Here is a 22,937-nt window from a genome sequence, read left to right as displayed (position 1 = left end):
GCGTTTTCACATTAAAGATGTCACAGTAGACTGGCGTATTACATACTTGGTATACGCCTAAAGCTTTGTAAAAACAGAGCGATCACCGATTCATTTTGAGAAAAGCCTCCCGCCTCGCTAGTGCATCTCAGCTGTCATTTCTGCAGATATGCGAGGTGGCCAGTAGGTGGCAAGGGACACAAATACACAGAGCTGCTTCCCCGGCTGAAAGGCTGCACGCACACGGCGGGAGCGCTCCTCGGCACGAAGCCTCCAAGGGCTGTAACAGCAAAAGCCGGCTCGCTACTGAGAGCTGTCCTGCAGAACTGCAGCGTTTTCAGTTTTCTCTGAGGATGTTTCCTTTTTGAATAGTACAGTTTAACGCTAAAGTCTGCACTGACTTGGAAATAAGAAGTTGGTAATAAGTATCTACTACAAAAAAACAGAAGTATGAAAAGAGGTTGGGACTGGAGCAAAATCACCCAGTCCCTTATTTCACAGTTATCGTGCAAACCGGACAACACAAGGTCTGGTTACTGGATGGCTCAGAAAACTGGCAATGCCCTGGCGTTTTTGCCTTTGATCGCTGGTTTGAGTTCAATCTAGGATAATAACAGTTACCCACTTGGCTCAAAAGAGATAGCTTTGGTGGTTTCAGGCAAACGCACGGTTGTCCACGTCATAAAATGATGACAGCTGCTTGGCAAAGTGATTTGAAAAGGGAGGCTAAGGCTTTGTCTGACCAGTGAAGTTGCGGTACTTAAGCGGATTTAGTTGAAGTGATAATATTGTCTGGATCTAGTCATACTTGTATGCCTATTTCTGTATGAGTAGGCATTTAACCTCTATAGCTATAAAAGACATTTGTCTTCATATAAATAGGTCTGCTCTAGTGGCTGTGCCGATATAGTTTTACTGGTAAAAAGCCTCAGCTTAGCCAACAAAAGAGTACAAATATTGAGAAAGGATTAGAGTAATAAATTAATAATTTTGTCACCCTTAAGGCTACGAATACATGAATAAGTCTGCGCAAAACAAACTAGACATGGAGTATGTAGACCATGATTTTAAATATCTGTGATAGCAGAGTTATTAAGCACAAAAAACACTGCAGTATTTATGATGCTAGTCCTGCGTCCTCTGCACTACCTAGCCTTCCCACTCTGTCGTCTCCCTCCGCAGAGCCAAGCAGGTATTATCTTCATAGGCTGTCTGCTTTAAGAGTGGAGGAGCTGGTAGGCAGTCTTCTTCCTTCTGTCCAAAAGCTGCCTGAGCCTCCTTTCAAGCAAAAGCATCTAGCAGATCTACAGTAAATCTGGAAATTATGGAGGTCTGTGAGATGCAAAAGGAACTGGGTGGATGCAAGGGCTTGTGCAAGGGCAAAGGGCCCCAAGGCTTTTAAAGGAAGGGCAGGGAGTGTCCCCTGCCCCAGGCACTGGAGCATCAGACACAAGATGCTTTCAGGGACAGGGAAGGTCAGCTTTGGCCGGGAGGCTGGGAAACAAGCAGAAGAAATGGTAGTCCTAGTACAGTCATTGACAGCTCTATCCTCTTGATCAAAAGAGTAAATTATGTGATGCAACCGTGATATTTTTTTTTCATATAGCACTGTGAAGGATTTAGGTGCTATCACCCATCGGTGGCACACTAGTCTATTTGTGTGTGAATTGTTTATTACATTGAACTGCAAGATTGGTTTCTCGATATTCATTGAGAGGTACTCCACATTTTGCATAGGGATAGGAGATGCACAGGTGCAGTTTAATCTAATGTACTATGACACTGCATCCTATTTTGTCACAGTACTATGTTAGCAACGTGCTAAGAGATTTGTGCCGAACGAGGTCGGAGACCCATGAATCTGCCATGGCTAGCTACTGCCTGTTACGAGGACTTCAGGCACTGTGCCTTTAACCAGCAGCTAGCATGTGGACACTCTCACCTCTGAGGCAACTGTGGTTGTAGTTGCAGGAAGTCTGTATATTTACAAGTTCTTTAAATGCCTGACAAAAAGATTTCTTTGTAAATTGATTGTAATTCCCACTTCATGCATACAGTATGAAGGGAGCCTTTGCCTCCCACAGAACATCTCATTTAAGGTTGCATATTCTTTGGATGCATCCAAGTTGACCTGGTAAGGTGAGAAAACCTCACCTAGTATGCCTGCCTTTTCTTGGCTTTGAGTTCCAGATTACTGCTCTCTGCTCCCAAGTCATTCATTTACTTTCTTTGTCAGCTTGCCATCTACAAATGGAGTTAAATATAGAAACGTAATGAGGGGCTGACTGAGAATATGTACATTCCTGCATAGTTTTGAATGTTGTATTTTCCAAGTGTCATTAATTCCATAAGAAAACTAAGATATAAGTCCAGATAATGCCTGGCTGTGAAGGTACTCTTGTTTTGAGACTGCTTTTGAGGCTCATTTTTTTTAACGTGAGCTTGTTTTAAGCAAGTCAGTTCATGTATTTAAACCTACGTTACCCCAGCTGTGAAGCATGAACAGTGGTATTTGCCTACTTTCTCACAGACAAGTGGCTAATAGTCATAAATTTTTAGAAAAGATGGAAGTATTGCGCATATCGATAGCTGCAAAAAGGGGAACAGAATTCTGGATATCTAGCAGTTTTGCTTTGTGTTCTTTTCAATATCTAAGTATGGATTCATCATCCTAATCCTACAACTTTCTCTGAATTTCCTGAAATGTGACCTTGAAAACAAACATTCTGTGAAACTGATGTTTTATTGAGTCCTGGGAACGAGGTGTACTTCAATTTTAAATATAAAATATTTTCCGATGATGCTTTTCTTGTTTAATAGGAACTCTTCCAACTTTCCATTAATGTATATGCATATACATACATATGCATATTTTAGGCAAGGGAGGCTGTTTTCAGGCCACAATGAATATGAAAAGGCCATTATCAGACCCAAAGCAGTTAATCTTGTACTGGCTCATTTTCCGGGTGGAACTTTGATGTACAAAACTTCCCATTAGGATTAAGGTAAAGTTGAGTTCAGCCCAGGAACATAAAAAGTGCTGCTTATTAAGAGCTCCTTATTTCCCTATGAAAGACTACAGTCATTATGTTTCTACTAGTAGGTCTCATTTTGCCTATTAGAGGTTTTCCAGTCTGGAGCTGTGAGCCAAATGCCTCCTCTAACTTTTAACCACTTTGTGCCATGAATATTCTTGACTGTACATGCTTTTAGGCATACTTCTTTTTGACAGTTTAAAGAATAAGGCCTGTGGATATATATACATTTTACATGAGCATGGGTTTTTAACATCACCTTAATTATTGTTTTTATTAAGATTCCTATTCATAACACCTGTAGTGATCATCTGTGGTGAGCATATGTAGAGATACAATGCCTTGAGCAAAAGTGGCAGGGTTAGAAACCTCAGCAGTCCTTAATTACTCACTGAGGACCTTAAATCCTATTTCACAAGAAATCAGGAAGCCTGAGACACCTAGAAATCCTCAGGGATTCAGGCTTGCAAGCTCATGATTCACTTTTGAGCAATGCAATTAAGGGCTCTGACACATGACTTCTAGCAAACCTGGCTACAGTAGTGCAATACCCTCACTCTCCCTCCTGCCCTTTTGCAGATGTCTCCCCGTGGCAGAGCTGGCAGAATGGAATGTTGCAGCTCTAATTCACAATTCAGCAAAATAACTTAAACATTAAGATAAAAATTGCACTTAGATGCTTTTGAGTGTCAACAGAAAAGTTGAAATGTCCTATTTTCACTTTGTTGTAAGACCAGTAACAAACAGCTGGGGGCTGAGATAATAACATCTTAAACTGCCGCAGCTGTTTACTTGGTAAATGTGAGCCAGGTCCCTCAAGTCAATTTTTATTTTTTCTTAAGAATCTGTCAGTATACTTTCCACTTATTAAATTTAGTGACCTAGCTGCTCAAAATTAACTCATGTTTTTGTATGCCTAAGTCAACAGAGGAACCAGAATGAACTACTTGCTTTTCAAAGGGTAGTTATTAGGACTTTCTGAAAAATCAGTCCCCATTAAAAGTGTAAGAGGTTGTCACCAATAAGTCACTATTCACTTTGGAAGTTATATCAGAAACTATTTAAGTTGTAGTTGGCAAATCTATCATAAATTCATATTGGAAAATAGTTTGTCTGGATAGAAATACTTCAACAGAATATGCCAATTTTTGTCAAACTTTGGCAGCACGCACGTATTTACAGATTTTGGTATTTGCCTTAGAGGCATGTTTTCATTGTGCCTGTTTTCCTTGTAGCTCCCTTGGTTGGCACCCTGCCTGGCAGACTCCTGCAGCATGAGGCCTCAGGCCCTCCAGGCTCATGGCAGAGATGGACACCCTAGGGTGTAGGACCTTAGTGCTTGGATGCCCAAGCAAAACATTTCATTTCATGGGACCTTTCAAAATAGCAACTTTTCAGTCTGAAACTTAAGTAGACTTTTCTTAAATTCTTATTTGTGAACAGCTGACATTCACGATTGTAGATGTGCTTAGTAAGGCAGCAAAATAGTTTACACTTCTTAGAATATGCGCTCCCTGTTCTTCACTAAAGCAAAGCAAACGTTCAGTAAAAAGCACAAATATTAGCTTACCCAGTAGACCCTCATTTCAGCATTTACTTGCTCCAGTTGCTAGGAATGAGCTAAGGAAAAAGCAAGGTGAAACTCTGCATCTCATTCAGGTGTCAAATTTGTCACCACTGAAAAGTACCTGATCTACCAAGACAGTTCCTCTGGTTTACATTTTATTTGGTTGAGCTTTTTCCCATCTGGTACATGCACGGTAAACCCCAGGAATATAAGACTTTTGGTTCAGATGCCATAGGTCTGGTCATGAGGTAGAAGGTGGCCAGTGCAGTATATGGCTGGCTTCCCTTGTTGCTAGAATAAATTATAGCCTATCTTTTTTTTTTTTTTTGGGGGGGGGGAAGTTAGTATCACCAGGAAAGTGGTAAGTCGAGCAAAGTTCAGGGTGCTGAACAGCTACAGGGACAGGGCTCTGGTTTATCTGCATGAAGCAGAGCCTTTCCAGGATGTCAATAATTTGGTAGACCTATCTGAATAATACTGCACCATAATCAATGATTACTCAGCTCTGATCTTTCTCCCTTTGTCTTATGGACTGAAGTAGTATATGGGGGTTAATCTGCCTAGTGATTAATTCTTAAAATTTCCCTAGGAGTTTTCTTTTTTTTCCTTTCTCCCTGATTTCATGGGATGCCAAGCATCTGTGGCCGTTAGTCCAGTAAGGGTTTGGGGTTATTTTCAGCTTATTAGGATTTTCCATGTCACCTATGTGACTCCATTGTCCAGGATAAGTTCAGGTGTGCAGAAGAGGTGTTGATTTATCCAATAACATAAAATAAATAACCTGGTTTGTTTAACTTCTCAAACAAAACCAGACTGTCGTTGACACAAAAACCAGATGGTTGTTGCCTTGCCATGAGGTCAGGATTTACAACTTTCTAACCAGTGGAGAGGTGAGATTCTAGGAAGGCTTTTCAGTAGTGAGGTGTAGAGGGGAAAGAGGAGGGAGGAAGAAGAAAAGGGGAAGGCAGAATATCCAACTAGTTTTGAAGAGATCCTGCTAAGCTGAGAACAAGGAGGTCTGATGCAGTATCTGAGACAGTGGGAGACAAGGCCCACTGACAGGAATTTCCTTCCATCCTACAACATAAAGGTGTGGATGGATGGTCACACATGGCTGAGCAGCTGCATGACAGTTAAGCTGTACAAGTTGCACAAGTGCATGCTTTTTGCTCACCTTGTTTGCTGAGTTAGTTAAACTGCCTGGACAAGACACTTGATAAAGAAAGTGTATCTGAATGAATAAAGAAGGTGGTAGAAGTGAAAACAGCAACATTAGAATCAATTAGAAGTTCTAGCTCCCAAGTATGTGTTGGGTACGTCTCTGCACTCCACAGCTAAGCTTTGACACAATAAACAAGTCTACAGATGTATAACTATGTGTACACGTGCTTGATACACCTATGATACGCAGCAGCACAGCAGAAAAGGAAATACCATCAACAGATCCTCAGGTCGGTATTTACGTGCAGCATAACCATTGTCGGTTTTGCTTCCATGATGCACGCGCAGGAACTGTTGGCCTAATGGAAAACGTAAAGGCCATGGAAACATTACTACAGAGCAGCCCGAGTAAAACGTTTTCCTGAGTAAAACGAGCAAAGGAAAATCATGTAGGACAACACAATCCCAGATTTGCTTCAGTACACTTTGATGCTGATGTATCTGGATGAGCAAGTTTCCGTTTAGGCTTTGAGTTAGGAATCAGTGAATTCATCTGTCTGGCTGAACTCCAAACAGTTCAAATTTCACAGTGCAACATTTTTGAATGGCAGCAGGGAAAATTTTAATTTATTATACTGGCTAATGGCAGATTCTTTTTTGAAAAGCAATGAATATTTGCACAAGTTCCTTAAAGCGATGAAGCAACCTTCAAGTGCTCCAAAGAAACAGGCAAGGGGAGGAAAAAAAGTGTAATACGCCCCTAGTAATAAAACAAGAGTTCCTTTGAAATTGTGTTTAGTAGCTAGTCATAAAGTTTCTCAGAGTAGTCATTTATTCATACTTTTGCTGTGTTGTGGGAGCTATCTTGTGGAGGAGATGAGAGAACACATCTCCCTCTCCCTACCGGGCATTGATGTGAATGGTTTTATTATGCAGGCTCCTGAGGTCCTTGTTCACCCATATGTGAGCTGTTCAATACTAATAATTAATACTGGTGGTATATTATGGGTATTGTGGAATCTGGTCTCGTCCTGGTATAAGACAAGACAAGTTTCAGGTGAGGCAAACTGCCCTATTGGCAAACAGTTTATCAAAAGTGCTCCATGAGAAGTTTATCAATGTAGGTCTGTGCTTAGCAAGCCCTTGTGCATGCTAAGCATTGTTATGGCAGAAATCAGCAGATGATGGGGTTTAGTGTAAGTACTCAATGTCCCTCCTCCATTAAAAGTTGCACTTAGTTTTGTCACCCAGCTTCTTAGAGATGCTGTTGCAAGCTGCAAAGTAGTTTGCTTTCTCTTTTAATCTCCTGACTAGTTTCCATACTTGAGAACAGAGTGCCAGTATGCTATTTGATATTTTTGAGAATTTAACTGTGTTGTTGAAAATTACCTTTGCTCAAGCGCTGGTACACTAATTGTAAATCAAGCCACTAATAAAATCGTGACTCACCTAAACTGATCAATATGAAAGCAGATCTCTAAATCTCTGTTAGTGGTTAACATAGAGGAGTGAGACAACAAAATTAAAGCACTTCTGTGAGGTCATGGCTCCTTATGAACAGTCATGATATCAGCATCTGAACAAAGACTATATGATTCTAATAATTTCCCTCAATTTCCTTTTAGAAAAGCTAGTTAATTTGGCTTGACTCCTGGAGTTGTTAAAGAACAGAATATAACCTTTACATATCCATGAGTCCACCACTGCACCTCTAAGTGGACTCACTTTTAAATATACACACACACATATACACTTTTACTGACAGAAATTTGATAATCAGCCTGAGTCTATTTTTATGTTTGTTTTACAGCTGATTTGAGATTAAGAATAAGGCTGAATGAAAAAGAAACAATGGCCAACGATTAGCAAAATTTAGCCTTGCAGGAATGTCCCTACTGAAAATATAGACACTACAGCATGGCAGAATAGTCAACGCATTTGAACTCTGCCCAACCAGAGCTGTTTCAGAACATGTTACAAGGTCAGTGTTATCAGACAGCTTCCTTCAGGGTCCAGCTGAAGTGGAAAAGGATTTCTTTTTTGGCAGTGGGAGTAGGGGAAAGAGGTGGGCAGGAAGGAGGAGATTTATCAGTAATTTTTCACAATACTTTTAAATTTTCTATAAAATATAATTTTTTCTGTTTGAATAACATGCCTTTTCTTCATTTCTTCTACAGTACACATTATCTGTCCAGTAGAGGTGCAAAATACCTAAGGAAAATTCTGCTGGCTTAGGTCATGTTACGTATCTGGAATAAATTTCCTCTGGACAACGCTCTTCTTTGAAGAAAGAATGGATTTATCTACTGAAAAGCTCATGATTGTAACATAAAGCCAAGATTTGATCAGTAGAGGTTTATCATATGTGGTTATTTGCTCTTTGCATACTTCTGCCTCTCATCCCATATATCTTTTCTTTTTTAACCTCAGTCTTCAATACCTGTATATCAGCTGTTTTTTTCAGAGATAGTCTGTGGCATAGAATAATTTTCAGCTTGTCACTGAGTCACTCTGGCACGTGTTTTATGGTGCAGCCTGAACCTCTCTCACAGTTAAAGCTAAACGGGTTAGTGTTGGAACGCTAAGTAATTGTTAGAAATGAAAATTAGTATCTTTAAAGTTTTCAGGGGAAGAAGAGCAGGGGAGATCCATACCACCTTGTCAGTTCAACAGAATTCAGTGGAAAAGCAGAAGCACCACACTTCTCTAAAAACTACATTCCCATTAGTGTGTCCTCAACTTCCCCACTCCCCCAGTAAGTTTCAAAACTGATTGAATTTATGATATAAAATCAGTCCAAGTAGGTTCTTACAAAATATGCTTTATAGGTAGGCAGGTTAGCCAGCAGCATTTTCCTACCTATCTCCACATGGGCTTCTCAATGATCAATTAATTTACTCTACCTACTTCTGATGCCACTCCAGGGATATTTTAAACAGAAAGATTAAACAAATGAACCTATTTTAACAAGACTTTTATTGAAAACATACACAAAGTGAACAAGTTATTTAGCTTCTAAATGTACATATTAGAGAATATTCATATTAGAGAAGAATACTTTAAGAAAAGGGGAAATACAACCGACTTATGCTGCAGTTTACATTACTAAGGCATTTAGGCTTAAGAGCAAGTTATACTCTGTGTGTGTGTGTATCTATATACACAAACACACAAACACATACACACAGGTTATCCGATTTGAAACTGTACAGTGCTATGCAATTCGTTATTTTTTGCTTTTTCTATTTTTTCAACACTAAATAAAGCTTGTATCCAAATGGTAGAAGTTGTTCACAGAACAGCAGTTATAATCTACTCTTCAAGAGTTTGCTTACAATTACAATACTAACGATGCACAACCCCCCCCCCAGATCTTCATGGGAAAGTTCTCTCTTACCAAAATGAGGCTCAAGTAAGAAAAACACTAGTTTGCAAAGGCACCGTGGAGACAGGTTTTAATACATTAAATACAACATGAATCATTCACAATAACAAGTTTAGTGTTTCTGGGAACTTTTGTAAATACAACACAGTTGGTCACACAAAAATGCTTCTGTTGATTTGTCTTGGCAACTCAGATACATCAACAGGGTAACAGCATAACAGCTTTGTTCCCATCTGACAGAAAATAATGGCAGTTCTGCAAGGCAAACGTTAAACCTGACCGTATGTATTTATTAATTCCACAGTGTTTTGACAGATTATAGGGGATGCAACTTAAAGGATGCTGACACGCTCACTGAGGGCTTTCATTTCTGTTTCTTCTAGCCTGGTGTTTTCATTATGGTTAGCACTTTGACTGATAAGGTGTGCTGGATACTGCAATCCATGTTCTCCTGAATACTGTTCCCATCGGGAGTCATCACTTTCATGGGTGATGTAACGTTCCCCCATTTTACATTCAAGTTCCCTTAAATCTAACCAGGTTTGATAGTCCTGAAATAGAATAACAGTATTAGTTTTAAATTTCCTAAAATAAATGACATTCCCTTCTACTACCAATACTATGCAAAGTGCTATTAACTCGGCAACCTAAAGGTCATGCATCCCTATTGCTCCAGAATGGAAAAATCTTGTAATTAATAAATATGAAATCTGCCTATAGAGATAGGTTTTATCTCTAGAGGATTGCTTGATAAATTAATTTTATTAAACTCTATCATAAGCGTAGTCTGGAGATGTTACATGTTGTTTTGTAGAATGTATGGATAGTTTACAGATTTCCATAATATCTAAATGAGGCATGGCAGTAAAACAGTTCCTCACACTAGACACAAGATGAATAAGGAAGAAGAAACATCTTTAAAACACACATGTACATCCTAGTGATCTGTTTCAGATAGTCAAGACAGTTGTTCCATCTCAGTATAATGGTGCACAATATGAATTCAGCTTGGGCTAGAAAAAAACCTGCTTTTCCAAACTTAGGCAATTACTGGCGTGCTCAGAGATGTATACATTTAAACATCAAGGTACTTTGGAACTCCATCTTGACAGTCAACAGTAAGGCTGGAAACTGGTTTGGTACTCATGCTGTTTAGATCATCATGCTCTGCAGCCTCTGATCTGCCTGAAGTGTATCTCAAGTTTAATAATTTCTTTTCTTATTCCCACCCAAAGCATACATGAAGCTGCAGTAATAAAGCCAATCCTAGGCCCACGCAGACTAACCTCTGCTCACGATCCTGTATCCAGTTTTCTTTTTTCTGCTTCACCTTGTCTCAACCTTAGACACAACCCTGGTGTCATAGCCAAAGCACCAGAAAGCGCCCACGCTGTAAATGCATGGATGCCTTCATCCTTAGTGTCTCACATCCCTTGGCCCACTTCTTACATAGACATCCTCTCAGAAATCATCTCTAAGTCTCACTGCCACACACCACTGTTCTCTTTCCTTAGCATTTCAAGGTTGGGCTTTTCTAGAAAGAGGACTCATCTCACCCATGGTGCTAGAGCTGCCGCTCTACTACCTCGCCTTAGTTCATCTCCACTCACTATTGCTCAAGCGATAAAAGTGGATGCAGAAAGGTGAAGGCCTCTGTCCCATCATGTGAGACTGCCAGCAGCCTTGCTGCAGACCTTAGCCCAGATCACCTCTCCAGTCCCCAAAGGCTCAGACAAATGCATTCTGCAATGGTTGTCACGGAGAAGAGCAGTCTTGGAGGAAAAGACTAAAGAATGACAGGAAATCTGGGAGGAAGAAAGCAAGCCCAGGAGAAAAGTCCCCGGGGAAGGCGGAGGGCAGGGTGGGAGGTTGCAGCCCTTTTCCTCCTACGCCAGCAGGTCAACCTCTACTTTGAGAAACAGTTGCAGCTATACGGTACTGGAGTAGGACTCAGCTTTCAGTGTGGGTAACGATGCCTTTGGCACTGTGGATTACGCATCTGTTTGTGCCACGCCTGTGCCACGATTACTTTCCTAGAGGCAAATGTGGATCCCTTGGGACATCCCGCAGCCTGATGTCCCAGCCTGGCCTCAGCCTGTCCCCGTCCCCAGGGAGGGGCCCAATGCCCTGCCCTGGGGCCGGCCCCAGCCTGTTCACTGCAATGACTCTGGTTTAGGTCTTTAACTTGCAGTGATTTGGCTGCTGCCGGATAAAAAAATTACCATAGGAGGAGCAGAAGACAGTGGCTGTTAGCATCTCAAAAATTCCTAACATTTCAGTTTTTAGTTGAAAATTTCAGCTGAAGGTGGCTAACGTATCTTCCTGGAAAGCATACAACTTCACTAGTTCTTCTGATGACTGTGAAGTGAAAGCCCATTGATTAGCTTTAATATAAAGTGATTCAGGGTGGACTCCAGGCAATGAGATAACGCAAGTCAAATGACTATAAAGGGTTTTTTTATATACATCATGTTCTCAGTGGACAAACAAGATAAAATATTTTTGTAGCGTATTTTGAAAACATGAGAGAGTTTAGTATTGGAATTTAATACTTCAGAAATTAATGAGAATCTGTAGGTAAATTGGTGAAGGAGTATGAGGTTCTCTCTGAAACATCTTCAGGTTTGTAGATTTGCTTAGATTCTTCTGTGCTTAAAGATGAAAATTTGTTACATACTTAGAGCCTAAATGCATAAGAAAAAACATGGAATTGTAGCAATACCTGTAACCATGGATGGCTTAACGTTTTGTCCACACTGTAGCGCTTTCTCATTTTCACTTGCAACAAATTATTTATCAGATCAATAGCTGAAAGGAAATAATAGTGGAAAATGTCAGTTTAAATATATTTGTTTCAACTAGGACATGTAAACAGAGAGACAGACAGACATGGTGGTAGTAAGAAGTTATCCCTTCTTATTCCAGCTTTTTCCAAACTGCAGTCAATGTTGCTGTCCTTGAAGGTACCCATGCAACCCTTCCTAATGGGATTACAACTGTTTTACTGAACAGTTGCCTGCTAGCTAGCATATCGTCTACTTCTGTGTGTTCATTTGCAGGCACACAGCAAAGACTGAAGATAATCCTCATTCAGTTCCTGCTCAAGTGAAAAAAATCTCATGTAAGGGAGTACTACTGTATTCTTCAGGTACCACAGTAAACATACACACACACACACACACACACATATACATATATTTTACTCTGAGACTCTCAGTATCGCTTTTATATGACTAACAGCAGCACCTTCCCAGGCACTGAGTAGCGGTTTTTGTAAGTCACAAGTCTTGCAATACTATTCTTTTGAACTGAGCATTGCTTCTACCTGCTAGTCAGCAGTCTGGTGTTTCATAAAGGTGAGAGGGGTTCTTTACAAATTTCTTAATTTCTGTGGTTTTGAAGGAGTCAATGATTCACTGAGGTTATAGGTATGTGTGCTGTGGTTCCTGAAGAGAAGAGGCCCATGAGTCAATGACCAGTGCATGGAACTGCACTGAGTGACCCATTTGGAAAAATCTCTGGGATGAGACTGCTAAGCTTTGAATGCATCTACTAAAACCATTTAAAAAAATTAAAAAATAAAAAATGAGGGTATCATGTAAGGTTAAATTCTATTCTAGGTGGTGCTAAATGTTCAGCATGTGTTCTGGGGGAGTTTATTGTTATAGAATAATTGACCGGCCACAAGGAATTATAATATTACTGCAACTTTCCCATTTCATCACAGTAGCCCTTGGCTTGTCCAAAGTATGCTGGTTTACATCTTTATTTTTTGTTTATAACATGGTGACAGGGAAAGATGATCTTGAAAGTAACACAGAAACATGGCATCACTGAGGGGAATTGGGTCTGAAATGTGAGATGGACATTGTTGCCAGCTGGGTATTGAAGGAGCTGAATAATCATCTTGTCTGTTTTAAGAGCAGGCGATGGGACAGAATTCTTTAAATTGCTACATCTCTGAGGTTGTATTTGTGCAGCAATATGGAAAACCTTTTCTTTTTTAAAACAGGCTTCCTCTCCCCAGGCTCATTTGCCAACTAGAGCTTCCTGTGTGTCTCTGCCATGAGGCAGAGCACAATGAGCACAATGCCCACAAAAATGGGAATGTATATGGCAGCCTATCTGGATGTATGCAGTAAGTTTGACAGACAAACCTATTCTTAGCAATAGCTGACCATCACTAAAGTAGCCCTGACTTCCTGGTGCCGAATATTATCTTGGAAATCAAAGCAATTGTGGGAACGAGATAAAACAAATCTCAAGGCTTCTGACAAAGACGACATTGCCAGAGGTTCTGAGCCATGCTTTTCCTGGAGCAGATGGTCCTAATTTTATTTTTCCTGTTCTGGAAAAACAGGTGTTTAGCTACTGTCTCTCTTAGTGTAAAGTACAGTTCATGCTAAATTTTCTAACTCATGTTTATTTTGTTCCCTCTCAAAATGTCTGTGAAGTGGATGTGGGATCAGACAGCCAGTGGATAGCCAATAGGACCACTACTGATAGATGGTAGCGTTCTGAAAACTCATTTGTTTTCCAAAATAGTGGGGTTAATCTTTTTCCTCTTTATTGGTAAGATAAGTTCTCAAGTTCCAAGCCATGAGGAAGAGACAGGAAAATCAAGTCATATGGCATGGTTCAGTTATACAGTGACTTCTGATATAACTTGGGAAAAAGTAGTGGACATTGTTTTTATCTGATGCTTGGAGGAGGAGAACATAGTCCTTACCCACTGTGGTAAATCTGGGCATTGGCAGATATCAGCATCTTCTGCAACACTGTCACCTTACCCTTAAATTCAGCAGAATTACAGTAAGACTTCAGTCTGTCTTTTGATAAATAGGCCAGTGCTGAATGTGAATTTAATAGGGTTCCCATTTGTTTATTATCTTCAGAGGTATTCAGGTGTATATGATCTTCAGAGATAATTTTTCATCATTTACTATGAATCTCAGTTTGGCAAATAGGTCAAGAGCTTGATGAAAGAGTTGATTGTCCTGGGAATTGATTTCAACCAGCCAACTGTTGAGATATAAGTGCATGTTTCCCAAGATGTGCTTCTAAAACTGCTAAGCACCTACTGAATATTCTTCCTGCCAAGGAGTATTGATAATGTCTCTACTATGTATCTTCTCTCCAACCCACTGGAAGCAGATATGACCGTGAGCCTTACAAGTGATGAAATTATACATAGCTATTCAGCCTCCCTCAAGTTACAGCAGGATGAAGACCCCTTTGCCCTTTTTTTTCCCTTCAGGACAATGACATACTACATGTAATAACATAATTCTTTGTATTCTTGGGGAAAATTGCCAATGGCTTGTTGAACAGACCAGAATGGCATTGGTCTAGGAACAGCCACAAGAGAAGGTACACAAAGAAGGATAGGGAAGGAAACTAAGACAAAAGTGAAAAGGCAGCTTCACTAGATGGTTAAGATTGTCAGTACTGAGCAATCATTCTTCTCCAGAACAGTTTACACAGGTAGTCCACTTGTTTCACCACTGGAATATCGCTGTCTCTGTAACAAGTTTTGGTGTTCGTTTTTAGTTCTTTATCTAGGGGTCTTTTTGCCAGGAAAGTTTCGAATATCACTTGCCTCTTAGCCATAAATAAGCACAAATGCAACGTGACTATTATGAAGATTTAGGGCCCAAACTATCTGATACAATTCCATTTGCTTTAATACTCTAAGTTTTCAAATGTAGGTGAAGAGAGAGATCAGACATGAGTTTCAACAGCAAAAAGCATTTGCTATTTTTACCAGGAAAACATGCAATCCAAGAAAGGCCACTTCTCAAGCATAAGAGTTCTGAGTATCAGAAGTCAAGATGCAAATGATACGTACTGGCAAGGCAACAAAAGGACAGTGCTGTGTAAAGGAAAGCAGAAGCTAGGGAGTTCAATACAGACAGGCTGAGTGCTGGAACTGAAAAATTAAAGGATTTCCTCAGGGATCTGGAATAGTCTGTTAATGAGAAAATGCTGAATTTAACCGGTGTTAAATTGTAGAAGTTCAGACACTGGTGGGTTCTGTGGGACTATTTAAAGCAAATGAGAAAAGATCCTGGTTATTCTCTCTGTTTCAGCTTACAAAAACACCATCCTGTCCTGATAGTGTCCTGACAACCACTATCTAATATGGTTTGGTGTGGCTACAGTTCATACAAGATGTATGAACAGTAAGATTCATGTTGACGCAACTTCTTAATAAAAAAAATATTCATATAATTAATAATTTGATGATTACGTTTTGAGTTATACTGCTTAAAAACACTGGAGATAAAAATTTGGAAGGTATTAACATTTAGTTTAGACATACAACTCAAATATGATTCCGGAGACCAAACTGGGGCACCAATTGTTAGGAAATTAAATTTTCTTCTAGGAAGATAAAGCAGTTTTGAGGAGAGGGTAGCAAATACACTGTAATTTGAAGTAAATGTTATGAATTTTCACTAGAGACTGATTTTTTTTTTTTTAAATCAGGTTTTAAAGTAATCCTTGTCAGACATTTTAAGAGCTTTATAAAGTTTGACAATATTCTTCTGTAAAATCAGTAATTCAATAAATGCAGAGCGTTAAGAAAGACCACCTATGGTCTGCACATCATCTATGGGAATCCAACAGGTTATCACCAAGGAAGTAACCTGAATGAAAGTTCTGAAAGGATTATGGTACTGCTTTTTCTAACACTTTTATGGGCTCCTGTTTACTTCCCACGGTTTAAGGATAGCATAAGCAGCCAGCTGAGGGCTTATCAAGTTCCAGCAGCTGGAGACTTTCTTAAAGGGGATAAACTAGCCAACTACTCCACTAGCATGACTACTGGTCATTTAGATACGTGCTCATTCAGCAGAATCCCCAATGGGAAGATTCAAATACAACTTTAAAAAGCTGTATGTCCCCTCAATTTTAGGAAAGATTGCTCTTTAGTTGCACTTTACTGGAAAGAACCTCCAGAGTCAGGACGTTCATGTTTCTGAACTACTTATGGGAGTTTATTAGTATGGCAAATAATTAATTGTAGTAGAGACACAGTAACAATTTTCACTCTAAGTATCAAATTAATTAGGATGTGACCCACATATTAACACACAAGTTTACAAAATACCTGAAAACCCTACTATGAAGCTACCATTCATTTAGTTCTACCAATCAGGCTTCAGCTTTTTGTATAAGTTATAAAAAATAAATCACCTTAAGAATATCAAGAAAAGCAGTCCTAAATTAACAATAAATTTATACTCGGTCCAGAATTTTTGAAGTACACCCATAATATTAACTACTTTCACAGCCATCACTTGTAAAAATTTAAGCTGATGCCATTAATATAAAACTTAAGACTTCCTAGGCCCTGGATTTTTCTGAGTATAGCTCTATTGATTAGTGGTATAATGCTTTCATACATATAAACCCCTTCCCTACCGCTGGTCAATACAGCTTTGTTGACAAATGCTCTAGTGTACATGCAGTTATTTTTGGCAAAAAATAACCTTCAGCTAGCAGAGCTTATTATTTTCAGAGGCATGGATTCAGCTGTACTATCAAAAGAAATCCTTGGCAATTATAAGCTGCACCTCTTCAAGGGAGGTTTTCTAATACTAATCTATCCTAGCAAACATGTGTTAAGTAGAGCCAAGACCTTAGTTTAAACAGCTAGTTAAACATTTACTGAGGTAGAGAGCATCTTTGAGCTGTAACATGCATTTGACCTCCTCATACTTAATGCTCACTCATGTGACTTTCTCATTAATGTGTGAAACAGAGTTTCTATTCACATTATGGCGAAACAAGTCTAAATAAATACTGGCTTGAAGGCAGCTGTGGTATTTATTTCTGACTCAAAAGCAGTGTAACAGGCACACCATGATCAAATTTAATGCATGGAAGAAGTTGCATTGCTTCTTCCCAAATTATTTAATAATATGAAGTAATGTGAAGCACCTAATCAACAGTGTGCACATCACATAGCTCTCATCAGGCTAGTAGTAATAGCTGTGTTGGTAGCTGATGAAAAAAGAACTATGAATACAATGATTTATTAAAATTCCATAACAGAATGAAACGCACCATGAATAATCCAAAGCTTGACATAGCACATTTTAGGACCATGCAGTTCAAAAGACCAGACACCACAGTGAAGACACACCAGGTAAAATACACTAACAGGCAGGCACAAAATCCTCCAGGGAGTTCTGTCTTTATATTTAGCAGTATTTATTTTTTGTAACCTGTAGCTAAGTCAAAATAAATCTTTTAAGATGATCCAAATTTGGTGGACTGGGAGGTCAAAGTTGGAAACGAACAGTAATGCTGTTGAAAATAGGCAGTTTGACAGATGTGTTTGACAGATGTGAAATTTAAAGCTATAAAATAGGAAAGAATTCTGCAAGTAGACTCTTCTGTATGAATATCTAGCAAAACTGCACAGTGAAGTCTGAATTAAGGTCAACTTGTCATACAGCAATTCAGTGAATTTGGAAAGTTAAGCTGGCTTGACAATCATTGAAGACAGAACAGAAACAGCAGATTCGGTGATGGAATGTTGAATGGCTGTGACAAAACCTGGTTTTCTACAAGATATCCAAAGTTTACCACAGTAAATACATCTCCACGGTAATGTCTTACAATTCTATTTAGACATACAAACACAAACTCTGTTTTTGGGAAGTATTCTTTCAAAAGAGAGAAGGTATTGGAAAAAGGTGGGAAAATGCAACTGCTTAGTAGGGTGGAAATCAGAATTCCCTATGGAGGAATCTGTGAGACTGTGTGTACACACACACAATCTCTGACAAACCTTAAAATGTAAAGCAATTAAGTTTGGTGAAGTTAGAGAAGGGATTTTGTGCATGAGGACTAAGATTTGGGAACTGATGCTCGCAGAAATGCTCTGAATGGATAATTAGTTTGGAAAAAATACATTTCTGAGAGCTACAAAAATTGAAAGGTCCTAGTTTTTATAGGTTAAATTTTAAGGGGGAAGAGGACAGACAAAGCATTACACAAAAAAGCTAGAATTTCTCAGCAGGAAGAGTTGATGAGATTAACCTAGATGTTATGACATCAGACAGACACATTATGGAGAGAAGAAAGTCATAGTCAATGACTAGACCACATTCCTGAGTGGGAGAGAAGACAGAACTGTTGATAGTGGCTGAAAGACATTAAACACTCAAAAATGTTATCCTCGAATGGGTTCTGCCTTCTTCCTTGGCTTGTGACTGTATTTTTTTATTTTAAAAATTGCTATAAAGTGCTATAGAAAAAGTAATTCTCAAGAAAATAAACTAACACAGACCACGCTATTGTGTTCATGACACACTTTTCCTCCAAAATACAATTTCTTCCCATATGTTTTTGCTCTGAACCTGCTAGACTTTATTTTAAGTGTATTATTTATATAATCACGCAGTTTAAACTGTTATGGGTCATGTGTTTTTACAAATCTATTGCCTCAGCAGTGAAGTTTAGAATTTTAAAAGCCAATTGAATTTTACCTTAAGACCAATAATTGAATAAAGAACACAGAATGCAAACATTTAGGCTACTTTACCACTGGTGTGGCTTTTCCAGACATAATGTTTAGGTATGACCTATCTCATTATTTTTCTTCCCTTTAGAGTTTTGCTACCCTCTGCATTCCAGCTCCCAAATTAACATGCTGTTGCTTGGCAATATCAGAAAAAGCATCTACTGAGCACTAAAACCAAAGAGATGATAAACACAGCACCATTCACTCTAATTTGTGCACTATCCATTTAAATGGGAAGAAATATGTGGTTTTGCTAAAAAGTAAAATATCTGAGCTTTTAATTCCTCTCTGATTACAATATAAATAGAAGTAAACATGGCAATAACTAAGTTTAGCTATTCTTAAACTTTTTACATGAGTAATGGTCTGAAAAGAGCACTGAAATAACTACAGTTGCAGTAAGTTTTACATCCACTTTGGCTCCCTGGGACACAGTAATAGTCATAAGCAAGAAACAAGAGGTTTGAGCGTTGTTCTGCTTTCCTCAGTGTCGATTTTTGCAACAGCCATGCAGAAATTCCTAACACTGCTTTCATTAGCCATTCTGCGACAAATTATATGCCCTTTAATAAAATCGTTGTTGCACAGACACTGGCAATACACTTGGTTGATGATCACTTCCCTTAATCTAAACTGAAAATTGCATAACAAGGTAAAAAGCCCACAACTTTAGAAACATTTACAGTTCCACTAAAAGTACATACACAGAATTTCAAGCAAATGAGTTTCTGCAGTTTAAGCAGCAGCTAGCTCAGGTATATCAGCTGCATTTGTTTGTAATCCTAACCTGGTACCATAATGAAGTAACCTCCCCCCCTCCCCAATCTATTGCTTTAGGTTGTCTGTCTTATCTCCCATCACTTGCTTTGCGTATCAAGCAGGATTGTTCATACAGATAGCAACAGGTGTGAATAAACATTTATTTCTTTTTCTTTTTTTTAATCTCAAATTGATATGTAATTCCTTCCACTACTTCTCACTGTTCTGTAAGTGTTTCTAGGATTATCATATTATGAGCATTCACAGCAACCAGTAGTGACACACTTCAGCAGTAAAAAAAGAAGAAATTCATGCAAATTGCATTTTATATGGTCAGAGAACCTGAGCATTTTTATTGGCATGCATAAATCAGAGTTAATACTAATCCTCTTAGATGTTAGCCTAGCTCTTCTAAGTTGACTGAATTCTCAGTTTCTGCCTGCTGTTACTGAGATATGTAATATAGTCTCTGGATGAAGGTACCACTTTCAAAATCTAGCTGTAATGTACAATTCATAGAGTCCATTGTTAAAGAGTGCTTGGGCCCAGCACTGTCTTTTGGACATATGAGAAGAAAGCAGTAAAGTAATGGAGAAAGAAAGAAGAATATTTACATTAGTTTTGCTTATGGTAAACTTTTGACAAATGGCTCCTATTTTTCAAATTCACACAGCGGAACACTTTAAAAAGATCTTTCTTATCTGCATTAAAGATAATATTTATTTTGCATTTATTTTATCTGCAACAATGATACTTGCCTAATCAATTTTGGTTTCCATTTTTTAATGCTATAGCAGTGCAGCAAAATTTTGGTTGCAGGCTTCTGTGAAGACTGTGGTTGTTTATTATGTGTTAGAGTTCTCTTAAATATTTGCACGTTTTTAAATGTCAATAATTAAATTGGACTAACTGCTGGATCTTCAACATTTTTTCCTTCTTACAAGTAAAAACTACTTAAATAATTTTCTTTTAATTTTAAAACAAAGAATAATGCTTCTTGCAAGAAAATATCTGTGTAGATACTTCAAGACAGCAATTTCAGTCATACCAGCTCGAAAGAAATAGCCTGATCAATGTTTATTTACAAGATCTTGCCGGATTCTGCAGCAGCATCACATTCCACACTGCTATATAACTCCTTTACAAGCCTGAGTGGAAGAACTAGTTGATGATAATTACTGCCCTCTTTGGAGAATTACTGCTGTAATACAAATTCCAGGAAATAGTTAGAAATCAAGTGTGCCTTTACAAGTAATCTATTGTGGATCTTTTTATATGAAAATTTAAAAAATTAAAAAAATAATCATAGTCATGTGTCTTAAAATTTCTGTTGAAAAATGTTTAATGATTAAGAAAAATTGGCGAAAAGAATAATGGAAAAGATATGGCAGGCAAATATCCAATTCATTAGCTTAACCTGTTTGGGAAGCTGCAAGAGCCTATGACAAGCTAAAGGAAGATTTTCAAGTGCACAAACCTAACCTGTTGGGATTGAAACTAATTCTCTGTCTGAATTTTGCAGATTTATAGCACTTCGTGCAGAGAAATTTATGAGCCCCAGTGTATTTTAGCTTGAAATGAGCTTCATGTTACCATAGTTTACATTTAAATGCACATACCTTTTCAAATTGTTTTTATTTGCAATGTTGAGTAAGCAACTTCATAAAATCTTTAAAATCATCTGTGTTTCCCCCCAAATGCTTCAACCACTTGTAGCATCAATTATCATGGCACTGTTCAGAATTGTAATCCAGATCAAATGTGTTAGGACACTGGGTACAGATTTGTATTTTAACCATGCTATGTGGTCATAAGTAACAGAAATTGGATGGAGCCAGCAGGTGCACACGACCCATGTACCTCCCCTCTTGTGACCTGTGCAGGAGTGTGGACCAGAGAAGCTGACATGAGAAAACCATCCCTTTATTTCCCCTACGTAATCTGGAGTTTTGAGTTCAATTTTGAGCTCTAAAATTCAGTATTATCAAGTAATACTTGGACAGAGATCTATACTCCAATATCCTGTGTTAAACATAATGGATCTTTTCAAACTTTTTTTCAGATTTTCATTTAGCACAACAGAGTGGCTCATCAGCTAGCAATTCAAAATACATAATAAAATCACAATGTATAAGCAGATTTTAACTTAGTAATTTGTTCAAGTGTGTTCTTTCCCTCCATTCTGTATGTTTGCAGCCTGATATCCATTAACTCTTAATGAAGGCTGTGATTCTATAAAAGAAGAGATAGCATCCCAGTAGGTGAGTTTTCTGTAGGTGCTCTACTGAATCTTCACCTCTGAATGTAGAAATTGATCTTCTGTCTATCACAGTAGAAATTTGTGGGAGACAATTTCTTGCAGCCTCTTCTGTGTTGATTGCTGTTTGCTTATCTCTAGCGCCAGATGAAGCATTGCTGCCAAGAGATTCTGTCAGCTTACATATCAGAAGTGTGTGGAGGTTCAGGAGGACTTCAGTGTGTAATTGTGCAGATTTATAGCTCCCCCCCCCACAACTGATCTCATCAAACTTCATCTGCCACTGAGGTAAACCAACAGACAATGCTCTCAAAGCATTTTTCAGCTGAGACTCTCACATGGCCATAATATATACTATAGCAAGCAGTAGGCACACTTCTCTAAGCTACATTTAACATGTCAGTTAAACATGTCACCTGAAACCCAGAAAAAAAGTACTGTAAATAACGGAAATTGTAAATGCTAGTATTTTAATTCAATTTGTTACATATTTCAATTCAGAAAAAAAGATAGGAATCTGATGTTTATAAATATGTTTCCTTTGCTTTAAGACTTATGAAGCAATCTTGCAAAAAGCTAAGGACATAAAGATAATGATTAAAAACCCCCAAACCCCAAAGAAAAATCAAGCTGCCTGAAAATGTTTGTGATGTGCAAGAAACTGTTAGTGAAACCAGAACTGATATTTTTGTTAAATGCCCTACTTAGTTGTGTTTAGAATTCATTCACCTTCTTTAAAGATGTTCATAGTTAATTATTCACATTGTTCTTTTACTGTCAAAAGTCTTTGATGCCATAGACCAGAACTCTAGTTTCAAAAGTCTCATTGGTTATCTCCAAGCCTTCCCCCCTGCAGAAAGTCTCTTCTATGACACTTTCTCACACTGTTCTTGAAACCTCATCTGCTTGGAATTGTTCAGTCTTTTTTACCTTCTCCACAGAAAGACTATCAGGGTACAGCATCCTACTGAATGGAAACTAAATTACTGTCACAAGTAGAACGAGAAAAAGGCTGCAGAAGCACTAGAGCTGAAAGAAGAGGTACAGAAGTAAATATAAGCAACACCAGTTCCGGCAGCTGAGGTTCTCCGGAAGATTCTGCAGCAACCCAATTTGTAGGTGGCTATGTGCCTCCTTCAGCACCTCCTGGAGAGATCTCATGCTAGAGGATTATGCCATATACAGTCTATACATGCTCTGCAGGAAATGTCTAAAGCAGCTGATAGCAAAAACCAGAGACATTACATTATGGTACA

The 22,937-nt window shown here is 38.6% G+C and overlaps 1 protein-coding gene across 4 annotated transcripts in view; it reads right to left on the bottom strand.

The window, feature by feature from the left end:
• Nucleotides 1-8,703: 8,703 nt before the first annotated feature.
• PRKD1 (protein kinase D1) overlaps nucleotides 8,704-22,937 on the bottom strand; it is a 149,716-nt gene continuing 135,482 nt past the window's right edge. For 3 of the 4 annotated variants that reach the window (XM_029998885.2, XM_029998893.2, XM_041128789.1), the window contains 2 exons: nucleotides 11,850-11,935; nucleotides 8,704-9,678 (listed from right to left, as the gene is read on the bottom strand). In XM_029998885.2, coding sequence (XP_029854745.1) covers nucleotides 9,460-9,678; nucleotides 11,850-11,935 — 305 coding nt within the window. In that variant the 3' untranslated portion in view covers nucleotides 8,704-9,459. Of the gene's footprint in view, nucleotides 9,679-11,849; nucleotides 21,158-22,937 lie in introns of all 4 variants that reach the window. The other variant, XR_005934014.1, reaches the window with a different exon arrangement.

Source organism: Aquila chrysaetos, chromosome 2 (genome assembly GCF_900496995.4).
Source record: "Aquila chrysaetos chrysaetos chromosome 2, bAquChr1.4, whole genome shotgun sequence".
Classification (NCBI taxonomy): domain Eukaryota; kingdom Metazoa; phylum Chordata; class Aves; order Accipitriformes; family Accipitridae; genus Aquila; species Aquila chrysaetos.
The sequence above is the reverse complement of the archived record's forward strand: the minus strand, read 5'-3'. Positions and strand labels throughout refer to the sequence as shown.